Source organism: Sinocyclocheilus rhinocerous, unplaced genomic scaffold, assembly GCF_001515625.1.
Source record: "Sinocyclocheilus rhinocerous isolate Xijiao unplaced genomic scaffold, SAMN03320098_v1.1 scaffold2043, whole genome shotgun sequence".
Taxonomy (NCBI): Eukaryota; Metazoa; Chordata; class Actinopteri; order Cypriniformes; family Cyprinidae; genus Sinocyclocheilus; species Sinocyclocheilus rhinocerous.
The window spans coordinates 495177-521455 of NW_015652169.1; the positions used below are offsets into that span (position 1 = coordinate 495177).

General features: G+C 35.5%; 2 protein-coding genes across 4 annotated transcripts; both read left to right on the forward strand.

Moving 5' to 3' along the window:
* The first annotated feature begins 976 nt into the window (after positions 1-976).
* Positions 977-7522, forward strand: LOC107713989 (ubiquitin thioesterase otulin-like). 3 transcript variants are annotated; one of them, XM_016519681.1, is made up of 9 exons: positions 2841-2928; positions 3465-3576; positions 3704-3910; positions 5243-5313; positions 5418-5524; positions 5603-5743; positions 5897-6013; positions 6568-6837; positions 7013-7522. In XM_016519681.1, exons 2-9 carry the CDS (start codon positions 3509-3511, stop codon positions 7268-7270), a joined length of 1239 nt encoding a protein of 412 aa, XP_016375167.1. In that variant the 5' UTR covers positions 2841-2928; positions 3465-3508; the 3' UTR covers positions 7271-7522. The 3 variants fall into 3 exon arrangements, with proteins under 3 accessions (XP_016375166.1, XP_016375165.1, XP_016375167.1); XM_016519680.1 differs by lacking the exons at positions 2841-2928; positions 3465-3576 and adding an exon at positions 977-1376 and having other exon boundaries at positions 6625-6837; XM_016519679.1 differs by lacking the exons at positions 2841-2928; positions 3465-3576 and adding an exon at positions 978-1376.
* A 2674-nt stretch (positions 7523-10196) lies between these two features.
* Positions 10197-24843, forward strand: LOC107713990 (progressive ankylosis protein homolog B). The gene is made up of 12 exons (XM_016519682.1): positions 10197-10705; positions 13298-13514; positions 15376-15494; positions 16081-16164; positions 16449-16619; positions 16825-16959; positions 17957-18049; positions 19134-19229; positions 20729-20858; positions 22484-22607; positions 22740-22839; positions 24196-24843. The coding sequence occupies exons 1-12, from the start codon at positions 10610-10612 to the stop codon at positions 24322-24324; spliced, it is 1494 nt and encodes a 497-aa protein (XP_016375168.1). The 5' UTR covers positions 10197-10609; the 3' UTR covers positions 24325-24843.
* Positions 24844-26279: the final 1436 nt, after the last annotated feature.

Below are 26279 nucleotides of genomic sequence, written 5' to 3' on the forward strand. Positions count from 1 at the left end.
ATGTAGGCTAATTTACTTGAGTTTCTGACAAAATGTTTTATTTAATGTTATAATATTAATAAAAATATTAATTTAAATGAAATCATTATGTTAAAAAATCATTTGAAATAAACGAATGAAGACTTTTGTCCAAAGTTTTTGAACGAATCTCTTGAATGAATGATTCAGACATCAAATACATTTTAACAGTCACTGGTCGCCACTTAATGACATAGGCCTAATGTAGCCTAATATTTGAAGCGTAAGGTCAATTACTCTGATCGCGGCAGCCGCAACATCAGAGTCTATATCCGGACTATAACATTTTATCCCAATACTTATTTATTTAATGTTTGCAATACAGAAATGTAGCCTACTGTAGACTGTTTCAAACATAAAGCTTACATGATGCGCGCTGCTCTCTCTGGACTGGATCAGCGGCTGCGCGAAAGCAGGTTTAAATATTCCGATGTAATTTCAAAGGTTTAACTGACAATAGCGGAATAACAGTCATTTAGGAATAAGATTGCGTGTGTCTGAATGGAGATCACGATCTTTTAATGATTTCTCATGCATACATATGAGCCTATATAGCCTAGCCTATATATTTTTTGTAGTCTATGTCATATTTGTACCAGACCTCAAAAGTAACAGTAACCCCAAAAGTTGATGCATCCTCATTGGCAAAGGCAAAGCAGGCGCAGTGTGGTCCCGGTCACCCCTACAGCCCCAGTCGTCTTCGTTTTTAAATTAAGAAATTGTCTGTCATAAATTCCATATAATGTTCTTAATGAAGTACATACTATACTTAATACATACTTTGAAATCCGTGCATATGCAAAATAATTATTTTATTTATTTATTCGTTTATTTTGGCTGTTTATTATCAATTTCACTTTCAAAGGATCTCCTATTATTACTAGCCTATCAAAAATGATAGTCTCTACAATTCTGAGCTGTGTGCTGTCATCTAGTGGTGGAAAAGATATCCTGCACAGCCTTGGCCTGGGCATATTACTAGGGTCGGATGCCATGGGCTCTATTTTGGTCAGACTATTTTAAGTTTAAAATTCAAACACATGTATCTCATTGGTCATATCCTGAAGTCAAACAAAACAGAAAAATGGCAGACGGCTATAGGCCGAAGCCACAACTGTGATGTAAAGTAAACTATAGATTTTTTATTCGACACCTTGTGTCTCCATGGTGGTGATGGGGAATTGCTGTATGTCCACACCATCAGTCAACACTGAACAAACGGAATTTAATGGAGCTCGGATATTGACCATTGCAACCAGTGCAGGGAACAATTTGGGACTTAATAAAAAGGACACAAACAGGACTCAGTACTGCACAAGGGTGTCATACCTTTACCACAAGGAATCTGATAATGAAGGGTAAGTTTATGTTTCTTTGAACTGGTGTTTTTCTTTTAACAATTCACAAAGACACAGAACAATAACAGTGTACAACTAAGACCTGCTCCATTTTCAGATTCATCATCAGTTTTAGCAAGTATAAGGTCATTCTATTCAAAAAGTCGGCAAGATATACTGTTTGAAGTCCTACAGTCAGTTACAAGAATATATAACCAAGGAAGGCAGATAAAATTTTTATGGGTACCAGGACATGTAGGGATAAGGGGAAATGAAATGGCAGATAAATTAGCTAAAACGGCGTTAACAAAAGGAAACATAGAAATGCAAGTAAGTATCAGTAAAGCAGAGGTTAAAAGTGTGATATGGAAGACAATAAATCAAATGTGGCAAGAGAGGTGGGATAGAGGGGAAAGGAAGGCATTTATATCAAATCCAGAGGGATGTTAAATGTTCAGTGATTGGTAGTGGAAATCGCAGAGAGGAAACAGTCATATCTAGGTTAAGATTGGGACATTGTTTATTAAATAAAACACTCAAGTTAATAGGAAAACATGATACTGGATTGTGTGAGGTTTGCCAGGAAGAGGAGTCAGTGGAGCATGTGGTCTTGAGGTGCAGCAGGTATGAGGTTCAGAGAGAGTTGATGAGGAATAAGTTGAGAGAGATAGAGGTTCAGGACATGACATTAAAAGGGCTGTTGAGCACACAACATAGGGCACAGACTAGAATTCTTATGGATTTCTTAAGGGACACAGGGGTTTTTAATAGAGTATGAAGAGTTATAGGAGTAGTGAGGAAGGTTAAAATTATTATTATTATATAGTAGAATAAGGATGAAGTGTGTGGATTTGTATGCTTGGGGGAGAAGGAGGGAATTTGGGTGTATTAGTCTGTGAACCTGTTGTCTGATCCACACTCCGGAGCAGATGGTGGCGGTAATGCACCAAATACGCTGGATGCCAACCGCCGTTAAACATTAAGAAGAAGAAGAAGAAGAAGACCTTCTCTATTGTTGCCAGATCTCGCTAGAAAAACGGATACAAAACCAGCAAAAAGCAGACTATGCGTTTTAGTGTTTCTGGATAGAGTGTTAAAAGATTTCTGATTTATTTTGTTGTATTTATTGTTGCATAAAATCGCATAAAACACAAAGGATAAATAAATAGGCTATTATTGAATTATAATTAATATTTATAGCAATTAATAATACTCATAATATACATTATTTATAGTATATTAGATTAGATTTATGACCCATATCATAAGCTTTGAAGTGAAGAAAATAAATGTATGATTCTATTATTATGCTATGGGTACTAAACGCTAACAAGCTCAAATAGACGACTTGTGTATCCACAAGAAGGCCCAAAAACTTGAAATGAAGGAATATTTGCTTGAACAAACAAGATTATCGTCGATTAAAATAAGAGGACGTGGCAACAGTAACTAGCAGCGCGCCGGAAAACTACAATTCCCACAATCCTCTTCACAGGAAGTATTGTATTCGTAGGCTTTACTTCTTGTAATCTTCATATTTTGTAGTCCCTGTTCGGCAAGACAGTAAAAGCAGGTAAGTTATATAAAAGCGCCTTCAGGAATGTGATAGAAGAAATATTAGACTGTAGTGACCTAGTGTGCCTAAATAACGTTAATTATTTTTTTAATTTTTTTATTAGTAGTATATGATATATTCGTTCATCGAGGCCTCACACTCCATCCCAGTAGGTGGCGGAAATGCACCTTAAGCTGGTTTGCCAACCGCCATTAAACACAAAAGAAGAAGAAGAAGAAGAAAGCGCCTTCAGCTGTTTTGTCTGAGAATGGTTAGTAAAACATTACATTGATTGTTACTATTGGTTGCGTTACTGATGCTTTTATATCACTGATGAGTTTGTGGAGTCTGACTGAATGCGGAAGTGTTCTGTTTGTTTTCTTTTGCTTGTCGCATAACTTGTTTCCATTGTGATGTGCAGAAGTGCAAGAGCAATGTTGTCACCTTCAAGCTGCACGTTTTATATTTAGTTTAATTTATATTTCCCCTCTGCATCAGCCCGCCATGCAGAGATGCAGGTTGGACGTCTCTGCACATGTGTTGTTATGATTCAGGTACGAAGGATGTGCAAAATCACTAAAGTCACCAAGTCAAAACCATGAATAAAACAGCAAAGTCTGCTTGTGATTGTGACCGACAGAGTAAAAAAGTCAAAACGAGTCATGGGTATGCCATAGCACTGATTTCCTTAATGCAAAATATAAGTTGAGAAGTTATAAATGTAGTCAATTTTAACAGCTTATATCTAAGCATATGTTATTTCATGTTGAATATAACTGATCCTTCTCTTTAGATCGACACAGGGCACTCAAGGTCAGAAAGCAGATGTGAAGGGCCGGGCAGCTGGAAAAGATGCTTGTTCTCCTGGACCTGAGAGAAGCTCTGAGTCTTCCCACACTATGCAAAAACGTGCTCAGAAGGAGGCCAAATCTACTCATAGTGACAGTCATTCATCCCAGCAGGATCTGATGAAGACGCCGTCTGCTGAAGATGAAAAGGGGTATTGAAAAGGGGAATTGAGATGTCAATTCATCTCTTTCTGTGCATGCAGTATGGCTTTAGATTGTCATACAGTAGGTACTTTTGGGTTGTGCCACTTTTTTTAAGTGTTCGTCAAGGCGAAGAGAAAAAAACAGTAAATAAAATTAATACTTGTAATTATAATTCTGGATGTCTGCTATTATGTGAAACTGAGGCTAAACTAGGTACATCATGTCAAGGGTTAAGACAAGTAATTTTGGAATACATTTACATTTCATTTGCATTTCAAATTTTCCTTTTGGATTTCACGATCACTTTTAGTGACATGCTTCACTCCGCACCAACCATTTTGGGAAGAGAAGTTTCAATAATTAATAGCTTCTCTTTAGTCCATTTTAGTCCGTTTTAATTTACTAGTTTTATACACTGACAATTCACTATTATGAAATGCATTTCATTTTTTCCCAAATTATATTTTTCTGGATTCCATTTTAATGGTTAAATGTGTAATTAATTGAAACTTATACAATTTAACAACAGTATATTAAATTCATTCAATTTCTTGCCCTATAAAATATGTTTTATTTTTTATAATTCCATTTTTTACCCCCTTCAAAATTCTGTGTTTCCGTTATAATATTTCTGGACTCCAAATTGTAATAACCAAAAAGCATGTCTAATCGTCTGGATTCATACATAAATTTTTTATTTATTTATTTAATTTTTTTTTTACAATAATATGACCTTGTGACAGGTTTTATTTTTTCAGAAATGCAAACGCTGAAACGAGCGTCACAGCCTTGAGTTTGTATTAAATGAAATGGCACCATTTAGTCACACAGAGGCACTTGGTACATGCAGACTTCATATTCAAATAGCAGTCTTTTTGTGCTTCACACTGGTCCACACGCTAGTAGACACTAGTCCATATCACATTTTGATTCATTGTACAGCCCTACTTTTGATTTATTCATCCAAAATTTGCCAAATTCCATGACATGCCATGTTAAATTTCATTTTTATGAATGGATTCCACGATTCTGTCTGCATTTTCTGCATCACAGAAATCATAGGTCCCCATGTATCATATACGTATTTCGACCAAGTGAAGTATGCTTTGATATAAATTAATTTGTCTTGCTAAGTAGAAAATGTCACTTGACAAGCAACAACAGTGTTTAGCTTAAAAAAAACTTTTCTCATGTGCATCTCTCAATCACAAGCAGCTTTATGTGATCGGCCATTTCTAAATATATGGTTACATGAAAAATATTATGCACTGTTTACTAGATTAAGGAAGTGACACAACTTACTATGCACCATTTTACAATGAGTCTTTGTTGTTTCATAGTGATGTGGACCTGTACAGAGGAGAAGAAGAAATTCAAAAAGAGCTGCAAGACAAGCAGCAGTCAAAGTCGGGTAGTGCTCAGTTTTTGAAGAACGTTCAGTGTGTATTGAAATGTTGTAAGAGATTTCTGTGAGGTTGTTTTTGCCTGAGCTAGAGGTGTCTTTCTTCCCATCAGCGGCTGTTGGTGAGGCCCAGAGAAGCGTGTCAGCTGCCGAAGATCTTCAGACCTACAGTGAGAGAGAATGGAAAGGCAACACCACAAAAAGTCTGCTTATTCGAAAGGTGAGCCTGCTTCTTTCACACTTTACTGTAAGTGTTTCTTTTTCAAAGGGCATTGCTTACACATGCTTCTTTTTTTAGGGATATGAAGCAATAGCCAGTGAGTTCAATCTGCGCAGAGTAAGAGGTGATAACTATTGTGCACTAAGGGCGACGCTCTTCCAGGTGCTCAGCCAGTCAAAACAGCTTCCTGCCTGGCTACATGACTCTGACATTAGCAAGGTAATTTAGCCTTATTGTGCTTAGACGTTAGGCATCCTCACTGATTCTGTACTTGCACAAAGCAGCATTACTTGATCATTATATTTTGCATATCAATATTGAATGTTATTATGTGTTAAATTAATTTAGTGCATTATGAATTTCCCATTATAGTGGCCAAAAGAAATTCAGTCTGATCAGGATTCCATTAAGGAGTGGCAGTTTCCATTTGAAACTAGCAAGAGCAAAGTGCAGCATCTTGAACAATGTCTGGAGCTACTGAAGAAAAGGGTAACATTTAATTTTTTCTTAATTGCTTATGTATGAATATCTATAAACATCACTGTTCAAAAGTTTTGTGGGAAGATGTTTTAAATGTTTTTGAAAGGGGTCTCTAATGCTCACCAATGCTGCATTTATTTGATCAAAAATGCAATATTGTGAAATTTAATTTTAATTTAAAATATACTTAAAAATATTTTTTATTCCTATGATGGCAAAGCTGAAATTTTAACAGCCATTACTCCAGTCTTCAGTACCACACGATCCTTCAGAAATCAATCTAATATGCTGCTTTGGTGCTCAAGAAAAAAAATTGCTTTAATGTTTAAAACAATCAGTGTTGTTCTACTTAACATGTGATACATTTTTTCCAAATTTTTTTAATGAATATAAAGTTCAAAAGAACAGTATTTATGTGAACCAGAAATCTTTTGTAACAGTATAAATGTCCTTACTGTCACTATTGATGAATTTAATGCATCCTTTCATAATAAAGGGGGAAAAATGTATTGACTCCACACTTAAGTGTAGTTGCTGGCAATATTTTATTGTTTTACCTATAGTGGCAAGAGACTGTCCAGTGCAAAAGTCTTGAGGAGAGGGAGCGTATGTGCCTGCAGGTGTTCAGAGGTCACGATGAGGAGTATGAGCTTCTGGAAGCACTGAAGTTCTTGATGCTGAGGACTGCCATTCATTTGCACTCAGATATGGAGAAGGGCTCTGATGTGCCAGAGTTCTGCTGGCTTCTCTTTGCTCGTGACTCATCCAAATGCCCTAAGACGTTCCTCACCAACCACCTCAGACATGTAGGCTTCAGTGGTGGGCTGGAACAGGTTAGTGCAGTTAAAATAAAATATTTCGCTTTGTTTATTTATGGACCAATCATGTACAAATATTTAACTTCTAGCTTATAATATCTACTGTTGATTCATTTGATTGCAGTGTTTCAATGGTTGAAGTGATCATATTTTATGAAGGAACCTCTCCTGATGATATAATGTTGTTTAGGTGGAGATGTGCCTCCTGGGTTATTCCCTTCAGCAGACGATGCGGGTTGTTCGGCTGTACAAGTGTGATACTGAAGAGTTTATTACATACTACCCAAACGACCACAAGAAGGACTGGCCTCCTCTATGCTTGCTTACAGAAGATGACAGACACTACAATGTACTCATCCCCAAAAAGTCCTTCAAATTTGATGCATATGGTAGGCCAAAGTGGAATCCACCTTCAGATGGACAACCAAGCATAACGACACGTCTTTAAAGAGTAAATGGCAATCACACACAATCTACCGAACTCAGGAGTTACAATCCATCATGTTTTCCACATAGCTGTTCTTGAGTTTATGTTTTGGGATGTTTTTTTCTTTCATGTTTTAATTCTTATAAGTTTAAAGATTTGCTTGTCCTTATTCTGCTACCTTTGTAATTTTAAATAGAAGGATAAAATTGTATGCATTTCTAAATAAATTATGTGCAATAGTTTTATGAGACATAGCTGGAACTCCAGCTAGGATGGGAGGAAAAGTTTTAAATATTTTTTTGATTAATTGATTATGAAATTAATAGTTTACTAGGTTAATTATTTATTTGCTTATTACAATAAATTTAAATCTAGACTTGCTCTTCTACTTTTCTAGATTTTTAGGTGTTAAAGGGTTAGTTCACCCAAAAATGAAAATTAGCCCACTCACCCTCAAGGCATCTTAGGTGTATATGACTTTCTTCTTTCAGACGAATCCAGTCGGAGTTATATTAAAAATGGTCTTTGATCTTTCAAGCTGTTTAATGGCAGTCAGCAGGTGTTGCAGTGTATCAGTCCAAAAGAAGTGAAATAAAGCGCATCCATCCATAATAAAAAGGGCCTCACACGGCTCCGGGGGGTGAACAAAGGCCTCCTGTAGCAAATTGAGTGTTTTTGTAAGAAAAATAACCATATTTAAAGCGTAATCAATTTAATCTAGCTTGAGTTCACAGTTGTATACGGAAGCAGCTCCGGGCAGATGACGTATGAGTTCAGCGTAGCGCATGCGCCGCTCAGAAGTGACACACGCGGAAGCGCAGGGGAGATCATACTGACCTCATACGTCATCCGCCCAGAGCTGCTTCCGTGTACAACTGTTGGCACAAGCTAGATTAAAGTGATTATTACGTTTTGAATATGGATATTTTTCTTACAAAAACGCATCGATTCGCTACAGGAGGACTTCGTTCACCCCCCGGATAGAAGGAAGTCATATACGCCTAGGATGGCTTGAGGGTGAGTAAATAATGGGCTAATTTAAATTTAGCTAGTTTATTGTGCCATTCAGGTTAAGATCTTGGTGTCCTTCCACTGGTTTCAGTATCTTGTATTGTCTTTTTCATTTGTCATCATTTTAATAGTCTGACAATTTATTACTTTGCTGAGCAATTTACACAGCGTGGGCAGGAAATGAGAAACAGGCACAGCTCAATAATTAATGCAGCATCTGATGAAGCATGCAGCACTACAACAGTCCGCCTCCATCTCAGATTAATTGTTCACTGAAACTTTTTAATTAAATTTTATGACGAAGGAGTAAAGAAATGCCAGAAGAGATGTCTCGGAAGTATATGAATGCAGGAACCTTTCAATTGGTAAAAGGTTTAGTTTTTGGGGGCGTAATAGCCAAACCAGTTTCAATTAATCTTGTATGGTTTACATTACATTGTGACAAAAAAAAAAAAAGAAAGATCAGCATTAGAAGATCAAAAAAATATATTTTGGTGCATATTTTACTAGCATCTTTATATGCTTCTGACTGGCCAAGCCGTTATGTGCTTAAAAAATGAATAGCTTTAAAATCAGTCCTGTAATTAATGGGTAACCAATGCAAATGTACTGTGTGTTCTCTGCAGTTGCAGCATTTTGTACCAAATGTAGTTTATCAATGCAGTTCTTAGGCAGTCCAGTTTAAAATTACAAAAATTAAGGCAAGACAAAATAAAGGCATGAATCAATATTTTTGCATCATCCAGTGAAATAAAAATCAGAATCGAGCATTAGATCAAGCTTAGATTAATAAAGTGGGACTCAGTAACAATTTAGGTGAAACTTAAAACTAATTATCTATAATGACAGCAATAAAAAATGACAGTCCCTAGTCCAGTAGATATTTTCTTCTCAGTAATATCTTCTCATGATTTGTATTAACACATTTTATTTCATTATGCTATGTGACTTCATGGTGTATTTGACTCAAAGCCCCATCTGTTCCCCAACACAATAGTCAATATTTTACCCTAGCATAGACAATAAGATATTTTCAGCATTTCAGCTATAATTTCAACAAAGTTGAAAATTATGAAACTATGAAAAAAAAATGTATTAACAGAAACCGAGTGTGTTAATGTTTAATTAACCATGATTTGTTATGTGGTTACAGATATTTTAAGAACTGTATGTAAACAGTTATTAAGAGGGGAAAATATTTTATTAGTTTATGTTCTTTTAGCATCTTTAATTAGTTTAAAGATAGATAATTTTAATATATTAATAGTGAATTCAGGTTAATTGGGACACTTTTATGCCAATAATTTCGAAGGCTGTTTGAATGTATTATTCAAATTGCCTTATATTTCAAAGGTAATTTGAATAAACCTGAATGAATTCACCTATTTATTTAATTTAAAGTCATCCTGTGGCCCCTTTTCTGAGTTTGCTGACACCCTAATGGACCCTGGGCCCCCTGGTTGAGAGCTGTTTATTATATATCTATACAATACACATGGCGCACAAAAGGAGATGTTAGTCAAAGTGACATCCTCTGTCACGCAAAACCCTGTACGATTGTCGTTTTTGGGTGAACGGTCCCTTTAATTGACAGCCTGTCAAGCAGCAGCGCGTCTCACAAGACTTGCCTGCTCTGCAGCCCCACCTGCTGGCCGACAATAAGATGTTGTTCGGTTTTCACTGAGATTCATGAAAGCCACGTAAATTTTGTCTAACGTTTAAGTCTCATTTTGATATTTTATTTATTGTGTTAACATTTCACTTGTAGGCCTACACACAGATAAGATATAAGGACGAAGATTTCATCTCCCTGTGCCGTGCTCATCCCTCTCTAGCATCTTCTCTGAGAATGAACTCTATTTTAGACATCTGTGTGTTGTTCAGCAGTGTGCTGTTTTTCTGCACGCAGCAGGTGACGTTTAGAAGAGGCGTGGCTTTTATGCGCCGACCGTCCCCCACGTGTTGTTAGGGAAGGATGATAATTTAAGTACAGTTAACCGAGTGGCCATCTACAGCAGAATAGCGGCTGGGCCAGCGAGTCCATGCATACGGCTTTATACATGTGCCGCACTTAATCGCCGCGGCCGATTATATGTATTTATTTTCCTCTCCACTGATGGGTGAACAATGGAGAAGCCGTCAGCAGAAATTTCTAGTGACCCTCCTATTTTCCCATGCACCAGATCATTGTTTATGATGCTGTTGTTGAGTAGGAGGGCAGGGACGGACCTGATCTCGGCGGATTTCTGCTAGAAAACACTCAGAACTCGACGGGCTGTGATCGGCCTCGCATCCTTCCAGATCCGAGCAGCTGATGTTGGCGGTGCTGCCGCTCTCCTCCAGGCGAACATGGTGAAATTCCCGGCGCTCACGCACTACTGGCCTCTCATCCGATTCCTGGTGCCGCTGGCCATAACCAACATAGCCATCGACCTCGGCGAACAGGCAAGTGTTAATGAATTGTGTGTTAAATACAGCGCTGCATGACGTAAGATTGGTGGTGTATCCTTGGAGCTGGACACTGCAGCAATGGCATCCCTCATCCATCCGTGCTCCTCGCTATAAGAGGTCTGTTTATTTGTGGCTTGCGAACATGTAATGCGTTGCCCACATAATTTATAGGATATAGGGCGACCCTGTGGTTTTATTTCTTTTAATGAATCGGTGAAACGGCGGCCCTTGGTAAACAAGGCATCATCACAAACAACATGAGCTGATCAGCTGTGTGTGTTCGTCAACAGCTGGCCATACAGCTCATCCAATAACATGTGTCACACTGAACAATGCAAAAGCAATCTGACTGAGAGTAATGTGCACTTTTGGATGGGCTGATTTTGTTGTCAACTCTGCGTGAACTGGCCTTGTTTTTGTCTACCATTAACGTATGTTGTGCGCTTACAGTAGTTTTTATAACAGTCATTGTGTCTAAAATGGATTGGCTACAAAGACAAATATTTATTGTCATGTTAAACTCAAATAATTGTGATTTATTGAAAATTAACATTTAGAGAAAGACTGTAATCTGTTTGAGCAAACGATGTTTTCCGATATTCACCTTTTTCAGTTAAATCGGTTATCGGTTCTTCGATATTAGGTGTACAAATAAATGAATGCCATTATATAATAATGTATTGTTTGGATAAATATAAAACTTTTAAAATAAAGTAATTTATTCTTCAGCATGAAATGTGTAACTCAATTACATAACAATATTTCAAATATTCATATTGTTTTATTTTTGTGGTAAAATAAAAAGTTTTTTTTGTGTCAAAAGAAAAACAAAACTTTCAAATTGGTTATTAAAAACTTGGACATAAAAAATATCGGTCACACTTTATTTTAAGGTCCAATTCTCGCTATTAACAAACCATTAACTATGATGTTTGCCTCAATAAGCTACTAATTTGCTGTTTATTAATAGTTAATAAGGTAGTTGTTAAGTTTAGGTATTGGGTAGGATTAGGGATGTAGAATATGGTCGTGCAGAAAATGTGCTTTATAAGTACTAATAAACAGCTTATTAATAGACATGGTAATAAGCAACTAGTTAATAGTGAGAATTGGTCCCTATACTAAAGTGTTACCAAAATATCTGTATTGGTATTGCCCATAAAATGCACTATCGGTTTATCTTAGCTTTGTTGCAGTTGAGAGTTGTTGAGGAAATTAAATTTGCTGACGCAATCCCTCAGTTCTTAAAGTGACAAATTATTTTTTTTGTTGTTGTTTTTTTTTAACATAAAATTAGAATATTTTGAAATTAGAATGGATTTGATGGACACAACTCACTACACTGAAGAATTCATTGAAGAAAACATTGCCATTCGATTTTTGTTAGATACAAATTAATTTTTCAGAATCACTAATGGCATACAGAAGAAATGTGAGCAGGAACCCTAAGAGCCTGTCTGCCCACAGTAACAGACAATCATTATCTCACTGCACATTGTTCTTAGGCGTTGGAGATGAAGTGGCAGAGTCAGAAGAAGGCAGATAAGGAGAAGAACCCTCCATTCACACGTCCTTTTGACTTTATCTGTTATTGTACAGGTCTTGCTGCTTCCTATCAATTCTGTGACTGACTATCTACTGTTGTATCGTCCAAATGAAATCTTAAGATTTAAACATAAGCATTATTCTCCTGCAACAAGTATTACAGAATGGTGCCACCACGTTAGAGTCAAGGACAGGGCAGAAAAGTTTATTCATTAGTGCAATAACACCCACAGCTGTAGAGCAAGTAGAACTTATGTACATCTCAGCATTTTCCAACAGGTTTGACATCTGACACATTGCCAAATCACCTTCTCATGAGTTGATGGGGATATATTCTGGCATGTGACAATAAAGCTGTAAAATTGTTCGTAATACAGTTAGTCATCATTGAGATGATTTGTAGTTACTGTAGCTCCACATTATTCAAGATTACAATGGCTCTTGTTTCTGATGACAGTTTACCGGTGTTTCTCTCAAGAAAGGTCCATGAATGAATGCAATTTTATAACATGTCTTCCTCTTTCTGCTTGACACTGTTGCTTAATCATGTTTAGACATCTGACACATGGTGCATTGTGACACTGTGAAGTTTGTATTTTCGCACATGTGTGACTTTGAAAGACAGAAACACTGTTAAGAGTAAATTCTGGGTTAGTGGTCCAATATAGCAAACTGGTGCTCGGATCTGGATCTTTTTCTAGGGGACATGCCATGAAACGCATTTAGTCGGTTGATACAGGGGTAGTGTTGTATATCTTGGGAATAAAACCCTCTTTGTGTAGAGGAATCGCCATGAGGAGTGATAGTTTGTCCTATCACCCTTTCAATTCATCCCTCAACATCAGAAATTAGGTTATGATTTAGACAAACCTAAATCTAGATTTAGTGTGGAATCATTTTCTAGATTCATGTAGATTTAGAATAGGTTCATCTATATCTATATTGTCTACATTTTTTTTTATCACTCTACTAACCCATCTTGTACAATGCTAAAAAAAACTGATTCGGATGCATTTTTATCATTTCTCTCTTCCTCTACAGGCTTTGAACAGGGGTATTGCAACAGTTAAAGAGGATGCAGTACAAATGCTGGCCAGCTATGGTCTGGCCTACTCCCTCATGAAGTTCTTCACTGGCCCTATGAGCGATTTCAAGAACGTAGGGCTGGTGTTTGTCAACAGCAAACGGGACAGAACCAAGGCAGTCCTCTGTATGGTCACCGCAGGAGCCGTGGCTATCATTTTCCACACTCTTATTGGTCAGTCTGCCAGTTTATTATTTCCTCACATATGCCTCTGGTCTTGCATGACTAGTTTGTACTACATGTACAGGGAACACTGCTTTGTTTTTCACTTTTCCAAACAAACGTGTCATGGTGGTAGACTTAGTAAGCAATGTTATGACTGGAGAAGGACCTCCTTTTAGCTCAAGTGGTCTGAATCACTCAAACCCCACTCATCTCGGCAGATGCATCCATTCTCTGGAAAAAAAAAAACTCATTACACAAAGGAACATTTTATTCCAAGCACGGTCTCATCTGCTGTGTTGACGCAAGGGCTTTTTTGCCAGGTTACTACATGCCTGTTCTGTGTACTCTGTGAATGGAGAGGCGTCTCCCAAACAAACTCTATTCAAACTCACAGGGGTAGCTCGCCATTTATTTTCGGATTTTTGTTCACCCTCTATGATTATATTGTCATTAAACAAATTGTGCAAAATACTGCACTCCTACTCGGCAGGAAATAAGTTCTGCCACCCATATTTACCCAATTACAAATACTTAAGTTCGTGGGATGTGGTTAAAAATGGTTTAGTCATCATGAAACAGTGTATTTATACAATCTAATCCAAAAATTAGTTTAAAGAATAAAGGATATTTATCTTGAATATGTCCGTTTCTCTAGCTCAAATACATTTGCATTTACACAAATAGCCATTTACATACGAAGCAAGAAATCAGAGCCATTTCCAGCCGCTCAGCAGTACCCATATGGCAGTTACTGCTATGAGTACATGGAGAAAGAATGTAACCCCGAGGGATATAGGATACAAACCAGCACCTTTTTGGAAGAAGGCATGAATTTTTAACCACTAAGCCACCACCTGTCTGCCATACGTAATGATGTGTTTTAAATGAAGAAGTTACGGTGTGTTAGCATAACATGGACACTCTCCATCATCTTGAGTGTAGTCTCAGTCATATTATGGTCGTTTGCGCAGTCAGAGAGTTTGGTAGAGCTGTGTCATCCATCTGTGGATCACGTCACTGCACACATTCCTGAGAAAAGGGGGAAAAAAACAGGAGAAATGGGAGACACGAGAACTTCTGTATTATTATATTATATTATATTATATTATATTATATTATATTATATTATATTATATTATATTATATTATATTATATTATATTATATTATATTATATTATATTATATTATATTATATTATATTATATTATATTATATTATATTATATTATATTATATTATATTATATTATATTATATTATATTATATTATATTATATTATATTATATTATATTATATTATATTATATTATATTATATTATATTATATTATATTATATTATATTATATTATATTATATTATATTATATTATATTATATTATATTATATTATATTATATTATATTATATTATATTATATTATATTATTACATTACATCTTTTATTGTATTATATTAGAACTTTTGTATCCTTACATTTTATTTGTTCTAGTTTTAACAGCAAAGCCATCATGTTACATTGCATTACATTACATTACATTACGTTACGTTACGTTATGTTATGTTATGTTATGTTCTTATCCATCTATTCTCTATGTTCTGTGTAGGGTTGTGGGAATACTTTTATTTTTTAATTTAATTAAATTTTTATTTTGTTTTATTATATTACATTACATTATATTACATTATTTTGTTATATTAGAACTTTTGTATCCTTGCATTTTATTTGTTCTAATTTTAACAAAAAGCCATCATGTTTTCTGTCCTTGCATGTTATTTGTGCCAGTTTTGGCAGCAAAGCCATCATGTTGAATATTATGTTTTATTATATTATTGACTATAATACATATTAATCTGGTTCTTTCTTTTCCTTAGCCTACACAAGTCTGGGCTATTACATCATTAACAAACTGCATCATGTGGATGAGACTGTGGGGAGTAAGACCCGGAAGGCGTTTCTCTATCTGGCTGCTTTTCCTTTACTTGACGCCATGGTGAGTGTATCGTGACGTCTCATCCCTGGATATTTAGCTGTAATGTCATAATGTGCTCTCGCTCTGACCATCAGATCTGGCTCGCCTGCCTGGCACAGATGGCAGAGAGTATGTGTGTGTAAGTGTGCGTGGTAAGGCCAGGCATCAGAGCCTATTCAGATCTGGAAACCCATCAAGCTCCTTTGGATGAATAACAGCCCACGCGAACATCCTGTGCCTGTCAATGGAGGTTAAGCTGCAGCAGTGTTTTATTAAAAGTGTTAAGTCTCGAGAGAGCGGACCCAGTTAACAGGGGGTCCATGACCCCTAGGTGATGAAATGTGGCACTGCAGGGGGGTTGCCAATTATTGCTTGATTTTTTTGTAATTTTTTTTATTGTGAACAAATGGAAATTTACATTAAAGAAAAATATAATATTAAAGGGGTCATATGATGCGATTTCAATTTTTCCTTTCTCTTTGGAGTGTTACAAGCTGATATGTAATATAATATGTAACGGGGGTCCCTGTTCCATCTCTCTCTATCCATTAACGAGATTAGCATGTTGTATTGTTTAAGTTAGTGTGACCGTTATCTGTGGTTTCAGGCCTGGACTCATGCTGGAATCCTTCTGAAGCACAAGCACAGTTTCCTGGTGGGATGTGCGTCAATTTCTGATGTTATTGCACAGGTATGTGTTAGCATTTCATTGCTTGATTATTGATGTCTTCTTACACTCTTTTTCTGTATTGGTATGTTTATAAGAATGTGAATATGGTTGTGTATGAAGGATAATTGAAGGCGAAGATTATGGGTTATCATAGTCGCGGTGTAATTTGTTTTTATTAATGATGTATTTGGGTTTGAATTAATAATAGAGTCTGTATGTGCCACAAGAACGGCTATATTTATCACTGTCATTGTAATCAGGTTACACGGTTGTGCCTCTCCCACTCTCTCTCTCTCTCTCTCTAGATTGTGTTTGTCACTATTTTGCTCCACAGTCACCTGGAGTGTGTGGAGCCCTTGTTGATCCCAATCCTCTCTCTGTATATGGGCGCCTTGGTACGCTTCACTATTGTTGGTTTGGGTTACTACAGGAACATTCATGACAACATCCCAGAATCCAGTGGGCCTGAGGTTGGGGTATGTCCATTGACTCTCTTTACACCAGTTCAACTAAGTTGTATTTTACTATTCAAATCCTTCACTATTGACCTGCTCAGTTCAGTATCACAGCTACACTGGTCAGTTTATTGGTTTTCTATATTAATTTCTCCTTGCTCTGCCCCATCAAACCTGTGAGAATCCTAAAACTGTGCTATTTACTGAAACTCGTTCTGTGTAATAGGGTGATGCCACTATTAAAAAGATGCTAAGCTTTTGGTGGCCGTTGGCTCTCATTCTGGCTACGCAGCGGATTAGCAGACCCATCGTCAACCTGTTTGTGTCACGGGATCTGAAAGGAAGCACAGCTGCCACAGAGGTTAGTGTGTCCCATGGCAAGAACACACTTGCCTTTACAGTATTTAGATATCAAATTATAGTCACTATCATTATTTTCAGTCATTTAGATACAGCGTATGTGTGAATATTCAGCTAATATTTCAATTTAGCAATACATTCACAGTGAAATTCAGCTTCCCTTGCTATGAAAATATACTGAAATGGATGGGGGAACATTTTCTATTTTGGCATCTATTTTATTTTAAGTGAAGCAGTGTCATCAGGTATAAACAGAGCAGCACTTTAATAAGAATTGTGACAATTATGATTTTAGTTGAGACTACAGAAATGAAAAATGCATGTATAGTGTCTATATTTAATTATGCATCTAGTGAATAAAAATAGTTGTTATTGTAAACTAAAACTGTTAAAAATTGTTTTCAGTAATTGGAATAATGCCGAAATAAAATACAAATCTGATAACGATGGAAAAGCTATGCCTTCAAATTTTGCCTTGGCAACTATCTGAAATAAAATTAAGTTAAAGTACTAAAATTACTAAAAAATAACACTGAGATAAAAACAATTAAAGCTAATTAGAAATGTTTTTAAAATACAAAAAACTACTACTAAAAGTTAATAAAAATCATCTAAGATTTAAATGACAAAATTAAAAGCTAATTCAAAATAATAATAAATACTATATTACTATGAAAAATAATACAAAAGTAACACTGAATAAAACTCATTTTATAATAGTTGTTAATGTGGCGTAATTGCATCTCATCTGCATCCTGTGCTTTATGGGCCATATTTACCACTGAAGGCTAAAATTGTTGTACTTTTCCCCCCTCAAACCTACTTTAATATACTCTTAAAATAGGTTTATAACTATAATGACGAAACAAGCTTTATTGTCAGTTTAGTTGTTTGGTGCCTAGATGTCAGAAATATTTTACGTCACTCAGCTCCTCTACAATAGAAACATTCATTATAAACAGATGAAATTGTGGGTGTTAAATGTTATTGTTTTCCAGGCTGTCGCAGTTCTCACAGCAACATATCCAGTGGGTCATATGCCATATGGATGGCTCACTGAACTCAGAGCTGTTTACCCTGCATTTGACAAGGTAAATGTTGTTGTTTTACCTTAAACTAACACTTTTTTAATCCTTAATCATACAGTTCTCTGAATGCTTAATACTAATCATCCTCCACATATATACTTAAGTTAAAATGACAGCTTTCCATCTTCTCCTCCCAGTATCCTGCCTGAAAGATCAGGAAAAGGAGTCAGTGTGGTTTATTTGCTTTTTATTTATACCACACTGTCTAACTTTGTCTCATACCTTTAAGGGATGACACAATTAGTTTATATCATCCACCTTTTCTGTGTGCTAATACTGCAGTGTCTATTATCTTGTTCTACTTCATGACAAAGCAATTATTTTTGGGGGTAAATAGAGTGGGTTCATGGAGACAGAGCTGCAGCTAGAGTCCCAGAGACTGTAATTAAAAAAGGCGCACAGTAGTGTGCTGTTATTTATGGATGTTTGGATCCACAAAAGGATCAGCAGGATCCACAATTAGGAAGTCCTCAGGAAGTGAGGGGACATTCTCTGGCCACAGGTATCTGGCCAACTGTAGTTAATAATTTTATGGATGAAGATGATATATATTACCGTTCAAAAGTTTGGGGTCTGTAATATATTTTTAATGCTTTAGAAAGAAGTGTCTTATACTCGCCAAGGCTGCATTTATTTGATCAAAAATATAGTCAAACCTGTAACATTGTGAAATGTTATTATTATTTAAAATTTTATTTTCTATTTTAATATGTTTTAAAATGTAATTTATTCCTGTGATGGTAAAGTCGAATTTTAAGCCCCCATTACTCCAGTCTTCAGTGTCACATGATCCTCAGAAATCATTGTAATATGCTGATTTGGTGCTCAAGAAAGATTTCTTATTATTATCAATGTTGAAAACAGTTGTGCTGCATTTATTCAGGATTCTTTGATGAACAACATTTATTTAAAATATATTTTTTTACTGTCACTTTTGATCAATTTAATGCATTTATTGCTTTCTTTAAAAACATTTTTTGATGATATGCAGAGTCTAAATGTTCAAAACTTATCCTGAAGAAGAAATTAAAAAACTAGAAAACTACTTTCTTGACATCTGCTGTTTGTGTTTGTTCTTATTTTCCAGAATAACCCAAGCAAAAAGTTGGCCAACAGTGGTACAGTTGTGACAAAGTCCGACATCAAGCGCTTCACTTTTGTTTGTTTGGCTCTTTCTATAACGGTAAGTTCATCCACATTCTCCTCTGTCTCCATCTGGCTTCAATAACACTTGTTTCATATTTTTGGTAACAGCGGTTACTGAAGTTCAGCGAGTTCAAGGGTGCTGTAGGAGTTTATTGTGACCGTGGGCCGTGGTCATATTCTTTGTTCAGCCAATCAGGAGGAGGAGGTTTCTATCTACATTAACATTTACATTTATTCATTTGGAAGACGCTTTTCTCCAAAGCAACTTACAGTTGAGGAATATAACAGGTGATTTAAGTCGTAGCAGCCCATATATGAAAAGCAGGAATATGAAAGCGTGGTAGATAGAGCTTGCTGTACTACTTTTGGTTTGAATCTTAATTTGTGACCATTAACAACGTATGTTCCATACATTATGAATATGGGTAGTATGAGTGCTGTTGCTTAAGTCCCACTTTACAACTTCTTCCTTAGGTCTACAGGTATAGTATTTAAACCCACACTAGCTTAATTTGTACACATTATATTACCTTATAATTCAGTTTTTAATTTTTCCATTTGTCCCCTGAATTTAAAATGCAATAAACAAAAATCCAAAGGCTCTTATTCAGCTACTAAACACGTTGTTGTAAAGCCATAAGGAGCGCATTAGGATAGTGTGTCTTGTTATTGTGAGTGCTTTTAGAGTCAGGCTAAATGATTAATTGATGCGCTCTGCCTCGGTAACAGGGTCAGACCTTCCCTTCCTGACCTAGATTAAAGCCTTCATGGTATTACACTACAGCTATCATTTTTATGCCATAATTTCACCTCTCTGTCAGCGATATGGAGGAAAAATGATGATTGTATGAGTCCGTGTCACTCATATAACAAGGCTTCTGTTTACTCTCTTACGTAAACACTATATAGTTTTGCCCAGATGTTCTCCTCTTCAATAAAATGTTGCATGAATGCACTGCTACGGATGAATACTGTGGTTTCTTTGCTTTTTAATTAATCACTCAAAGGCATCGAGATTCTGTGCTAACATTTTGCTTTGTAAAAGCTGGAAACCCATAGGACTTGATTGTAAATTATGTATCATTGATGGTTGGTTTGTGTTATTGATGTAAAGAGGTTACAGCAAGTGTTGAGTTCTTGTGCTAACATGTCTGGTCATGCGTATCTGTGCACACACTTCCCATTCCAGTGCTGTTAGCCATATTTCAAAGGCGTTTCTCCACTCAGTCACTGTAGATATAAACAGTTATGAGTGTAAATGATAGTGTTTTGATAGCTCTGTGAACAGGGTGAGTATAATATGCTTGCTTACATGTGATCTGAATCTAAAATCAACATGTATACTATGATAATATATTCCACTAGTTAACCAGGAAAACCAAAGTGCAATTTCACAGAAATAACCAGAATAGCCTATTTTTTGTTTACCCTGTTTCTTGTTAACTGCATTATATTTTACTATGATTTATTTTACTTTACTTTACTTTTACTTTGTTTGGATAGCTCCATTCAGGTAGTGTGTTTTTCTCTGTGCAGCTCTGTTTTGTGGTGTTCTGGGCTCCACACATTTCTGAGAGGATCCTGGTGGACATCATTGGCGTAGATCATGCCTTTGCTGAGCTGTGTGTCACCCCATTACGAATTTTCTCCTTCTTTCCCATTCCAGGTATTGCACTTTAAGTCAAAGTCCTTTTAAGGCTTTTTTTGTACACTTTTTTAAATTTTAAGGGTATTCTATAGTCTTTGTTTAAGTCGATTTACATAAAAACAAACATTCTTTATTATTTTGGGGGGACATATGTACTGTATACTTATTTTAGCATCCAGTAGAAAGTACATAGAAAGTACAGTTTTAACAAATAATATTACAACACTCTTAATGGAATCAGAAAAGCATAGGCAAGGCAAGGCAAGGCAAGTTTATTTGTATAGCACATTTCATACACAATGGTAATTCAAAGTGCTTTACATAAAAGAAAAGAAAAAAAATAATCACAACAATAAAACAAGGAATTTAAAAACATTGAAAATGATTAAAACAATTGAATAATCAAAATAGCAAAAATATTTAATGAAGTCGTAAGACACAGGACATACACTATTGTTTAAAAAGTTTGGGGTTGTTTTTGTTCACCAAGGCTGTATTTATTTTTACAGTAAAAATACAGTAATAAAATACAGTAATTTTTATTTAAAATAAATGTTTTCTATTTTAATATCTTAAAATGTAATTTATTCCTGTGCTGGCAAAGCTGAGTTTTCAGAATCCATTACTCCAGTCTTCAGTGTCACATAATCTTTCAGAAATCATTGTAATATGCTGATTTGCTGCTCAAGAGTCATTTCTTCTTATTATTAATGTTGAAAAAGTTGTGCTGATTAATATTTGAAACTGTGATTTTCTTTTATTTTTCTTTGAAAATTCCAAAAACAGCATTTTTTAAATAGAAATTTTTGTAGCATTTTACATTTACATTTTAGTCATTTAGCAGACGCTTTTATCCAAAGCGACTTACAAATGAGGACAAAGGAAGCAATCAAAAATCAACAAAAGAGCAATGATATTCAAGTGCTATAACAAGAAAACAGATAGAATAGAAAAAGAATAGAGCAAGCTAGTGTTAGAGGCCTCTTTTTTGCTTTTTGTTAATTGTATAATAAATAAAGAGAAAACAAATAGAATACAATAAATAAAAGAATAGAGAAGCTAGTGTTAATTTTTTAAAGAAAACAAGCAGTTAGTAAATGAATAGAGTGCAAGTCTAATATTCATTCTAAATTCATTTTAAATGTCTACTCTCACTTTTGATCAAATTAATGTTTCCTTGCTGAATAAAAGTGTCAATTTCTTTAAGAAAAAAACCTTACTGACCCCAAACTTTGAACAGTAGTCTATATTGAACTTTGTGAATGGCCCATGTTCAAATTCTGTGGAAATCTGCGGACCTTTCTGCAAAGTTCTGTAGCTGCACATTCTCAAAAACGCATGATTCAAGGTCTGATGTGCAGTGCATTATCAAATGGACAGATGGTCTTAGGAGGACCGGTTGCTCTTTGAAAATGCCTTTTGAAAAGGCAAAGGTCAAGAGTGGTCATGCTTCAGTTACAATGCCTCAAGGCCTACAGAAACTGAGAGAGAAAGAACCACAATGAAGCTCAAAGTACCATCCAATTTAATTGCACTTCACTTTTATGATATAACAGTACTGATAGCAATGAGTGGCATGTAAAATATGTTTTCACATGATTGCTTGAGACCAGCTTTGCATGCACTGTTTTTTTTATCCTCAGTGACGATTCGTGCTCACCTGACTGGTTGGCTCATGACCCTGAAGAAGACCTTTGTCCTGGCGCCCAGCTCTGTCCTCCGCATCATTGTCCTCATTACCAGTCTCATAGTGCTGCCTTACATGGGGTAAGTGTGTTGTGCTTGACTGTACTCATTACTCACATATAGGTCATTAGTCGTTGTACTTCAGTGCATCAAATTGTATAATAAAATCGGTTAGACTGAATTTAAAAGCTTTCTGCGCTTCAATTTGTGCAGGGTACATGGAGCCACACTTGGTGTTGGATCCCTGCTGGCTGGTTTCCTTGGGGAGTCTACTATGGTTGCAATCGCAGCATGCTATGTCTACCGAAAACAGGTACGATAACACAGGAGCCTGTAGGTTTTTTCTTATGATAAAACTGCTTTCTGTTTGATGTGAATACAACAAAAGGGCATTAACAATATAATCAAGCACCTTTTAACAATACATCAGTGTAATGCTGTGGCAACTCCACAGACATGAATCTACAAACATGTTCATTTCAATAGTATATTGTATATTTTAAGCATACGCACATACAGGAGAGTGAGGGTAGTTATTTCAATAACTATAAGGTCTTGAGTCAAAAGTCCAGTTACATAAATGTGCTTTCTCTATCAGTGGTTTTGTATGCCGGTTTCAAAGTTCAATATTTCAGTCTTCCAAACTAAACTTTTTTTAAACACAATAAAAAACACTGACATATAAGGCAAGGGTCAACTATATCGTGAAGGTAGATTTTATTAACCTAAATGTTGAACTGTGTTCTTAGAACAAAGATTTTTTACCCCCATATATTTCAGTTTGAGATAAATTTGTCTTATTTATATGGGGGCAGATTGTCATATATTTTAATTGCTTTAATTTTATGCAATTCATTAAATAGTGTAGCTGTCTGTCTGTTAAAGCAATGGTTTTTATACACTACTGTTCAAAAATTTGGGGTTAATATGATTTTTTTAAAGAAATTGATTCATTTATTCAGCAAAGATTCATTAATTTGATAATACATGACAGTAAGGACATTGATGATGTTACAAAAGGTTTATATTTCAAGAAATGCTGTTCTTTTGAAGATTCTATTCATGAAAGAATCCTGAAAAAAAAATTCACATTTTACAGTTTTCAGCACTGATAATAAGAAATGTTTCTTGAGCACCAATTTAGCATGTGAACACTAAATATTTTACCATCACATGAATACATTGCATTTTAAAATATATTAAAATAGAAACCAGTTATTTTAAATTGAAATAATATTTTACAATCTTACTGTATTTTTGATCAAATAAATGCAGCCCTGGTAAACATAAGAGAATAAGTTTAAATAAATAAATAAATATTTGTAAACTTTTAAACAGCAGTGCACTTTACACTTTACATTTTAGTTATTTCATGAAATTTAACTGAAATCCCATTAAATTATATGATTTCACAACTCCATATAGTGTGACAACACGCCCCACTTTTGATTTTTTAAATTCAATTTAAATTTTACAAGCTCCACCACACATATTTCATTGAAAAACCTTTGCAAATCATTCTTACTTAAACTATCCCACTTCAGTATAACAAATTATGTAATAATGGCTTTTATGAATGATTTAAACGAATTAGTTTGGTCTGTGTTTCATAAATGAAGCCCAGTGCTTTGGGGAAAGATGATTAGCATTTTTCTTTCTGCCCACACAGAAGAAAAAGAAAGACTCTGATGAAGACATAACCATCGACGGGGAGGACTCTGCCCCCATGAACGAGGTCAGGGCCGGGGGCCGCATGGACGACATCGTGGAGTTGAGAGAAGAGGATGAGGAAGACTGAGCAGTGGATTCTAGGCTGAGCGGGATGCGTTGTGGGAATCAGGGCCTTCTTGCTTTCTCGGGCAGTGTTCTTATTGCTTACTGTCCCCTGCTGCCGCCTTTCCCTCCTGCCGAAGCGAGAGCCCAGCTCACCTTTTCAGTGTGTGCACAGTTCAAATAAACACAGACTACAGTCGTCTGCTGCAGCATATCTATGTTACAGTACACACGCTGACATACAAATGCGTACATGCGTCTTCCAGCTGCCGTCAGGAGATTTTATTTTCTGATGCAGGACAGTGAAGATATTGATCTGTACCAAAGCAATGTTGTGCATTAACTGCTATTTTTTCTGTATGCTGATCTTTAATGTGCTGCCGTCCTACACGTTTTGAATCTTCAAAGGAAAGACTACACTAAATGCAGTTACATCATCCGCTTGGAATGTATTTTCTGTCTCCTCTTCTTCTTTTTTACTTCTAATATTTAACAGACAGGACAGACTTGATAAGATTTTTGAGGTCCAGAGTGCACACTGCACAGTTTCAACATGTTTTTTTTTCTTCTTTTTCTGGCTTTTATCATTACAAGAAATGTCAACAGAGGATATATATATATATATATAAATATATATATTACAGATTTTTATTGGAATTGAGAATGAATTTGATGGACATCTTAGAAAACAACAGTTTCAGAGTGACAAATGTTTTTGGGTCATCTAGAGGACCTATTTTTTTTTTATATATACATACCATATGTTGTAGGTGTATAAAATATGATTTATTTTGTATGGGTGATGTTGTGAACTCTGTATATTGTAGGAAAAGAAAGAATTGGACTAAGTGTTTTCATAATTACGTCTATTGAAGTATTTTTTGTTTTATCTTAATTTATTTTGGGCATTCATTTTGTATCTCAGGATGTTCGTGATGGAAAATATTAAAGTAATATAAAGTCTGAATAATGATCCCTCCCTAATGAGCAGTTTTTCAAGTATCTCCATGGGACAAAGATACACACAGCTTCTAAGGATGTTTTAAGCCGGCGTTTGTTTCATTTCGATTATAGTGAAGTCTGGCTGAGCTTGTTCTGTATTTGAGATTTCCTGCACAATGCAAAGTCATGATAGAAACATTTATTACAGTTTCAGAAGTCTTCAGTCCTCTCATTAAACAGTGAAAATGTGGTTTAAAGTGGTCTGTGGTGAGGTTCTTGTGTTCTGTCTACTATTAAAAAGAAGGTAAGAGTGTGTTTGTCTCTTTTACTGCAGTTGGTGAGAAGTCTGCAACACAGAAAACGGAGAATTATCCTCTAGATGTGACATATATGGAGTCTGATTAATAGGGAACTAAATTAGGTCAAATTTACCACATTTGCAATGTGATTATGAGAGCGAATACATTGATTTCATAGCGGTGAAATGACGCCCCCTATCGTGCAACTTTGACACTGTCATGACATCTGAACACAGAGACCCTGGACATTATCATCTTGAGGGTAAGTGCAGGATTGAAGCACGCATGCGCTCTGCGCGTGATCAGAGGCCAGTTACACATTCACTTCTGAGGGCGGGGGTGTTAATACAATATTCTACTTAATATCTTGATTAAAACCCCATAAGACTGGGAATGTTTCTTCTGGTAGCATCTTACCATAATGTTAAATTCATTTACAGTAATTAATGCATTACGTGTCATAGACTAACAATTTTTCAACATTTAATATATACATATAATAATACTTAATTTAACATTAGTAAACTTAATATGAAAAAAAAACATTATTTATTAGTTAACGTTTAATAGATTTCTTAGATTTTTTGCTGTTATAATAATAAAAATAATAACACAATGTTAATTATAATTTCATAATACCTAAAGCATTAAAGAGAGAGTTCACTCAAAAATGAAAACGTCATAAGTTACTAATCCTTATGTCATTCCAAACCTATATGACGTTCTTTCTTTCTGTGAA

What these genes read in the sequence shown, in the direction of transcription:
- LOC107713989 (XM_016519679.1), top strand. Translation starts at nt 1,183, where the DNA reads ATGGTGGTGATGGGGAATTGCTGTATGTCCACACCATCAGTCAACACT. An exon ending in AAGGAATCTGATAATGAAGG is followed by an intron (nt 1,377 to 3,703) that starts GTAAGTTTATGT and finishes CCTTCTCTTTAG; the next exon opens with ATCGACACAGGGCACTCAAG. An exon ending in TCTGCTGAAGATGAAAAGGG is followed by an intron (nt 3,911 to 5,242) that starts GTATTGAAAAGG and finishes GTTGTTTCATAG; the next exon opens with TGATGTGGACCTGTACAGAG.
- LOC107713990 (XM_016519682.1), top strand. Translation starts at nt 10,610, where the DNA reads ATGGTGAAATTCCCGGCGCTCACGCACTACTGGCCTCTCATCCGATTC. An exon ending in CCAGTGGGCCTGAGGTTGGG is followed by an intron (nt 16,620 to 16,824) that starts GTATGTCCATTG and finishes TCTGTGTAATAG; the next exon opens with GGTGATGCCACTATTAAAAA. An exon ending in CTCCTTCTTTCCCATTCCAG is followed by an intron (nt 20,859 to 22,483) that starts GTATTGCACTTT and finishes TTTTATCCTCAG; the next exon opens with TGACGATTCGTGCTCACCTG.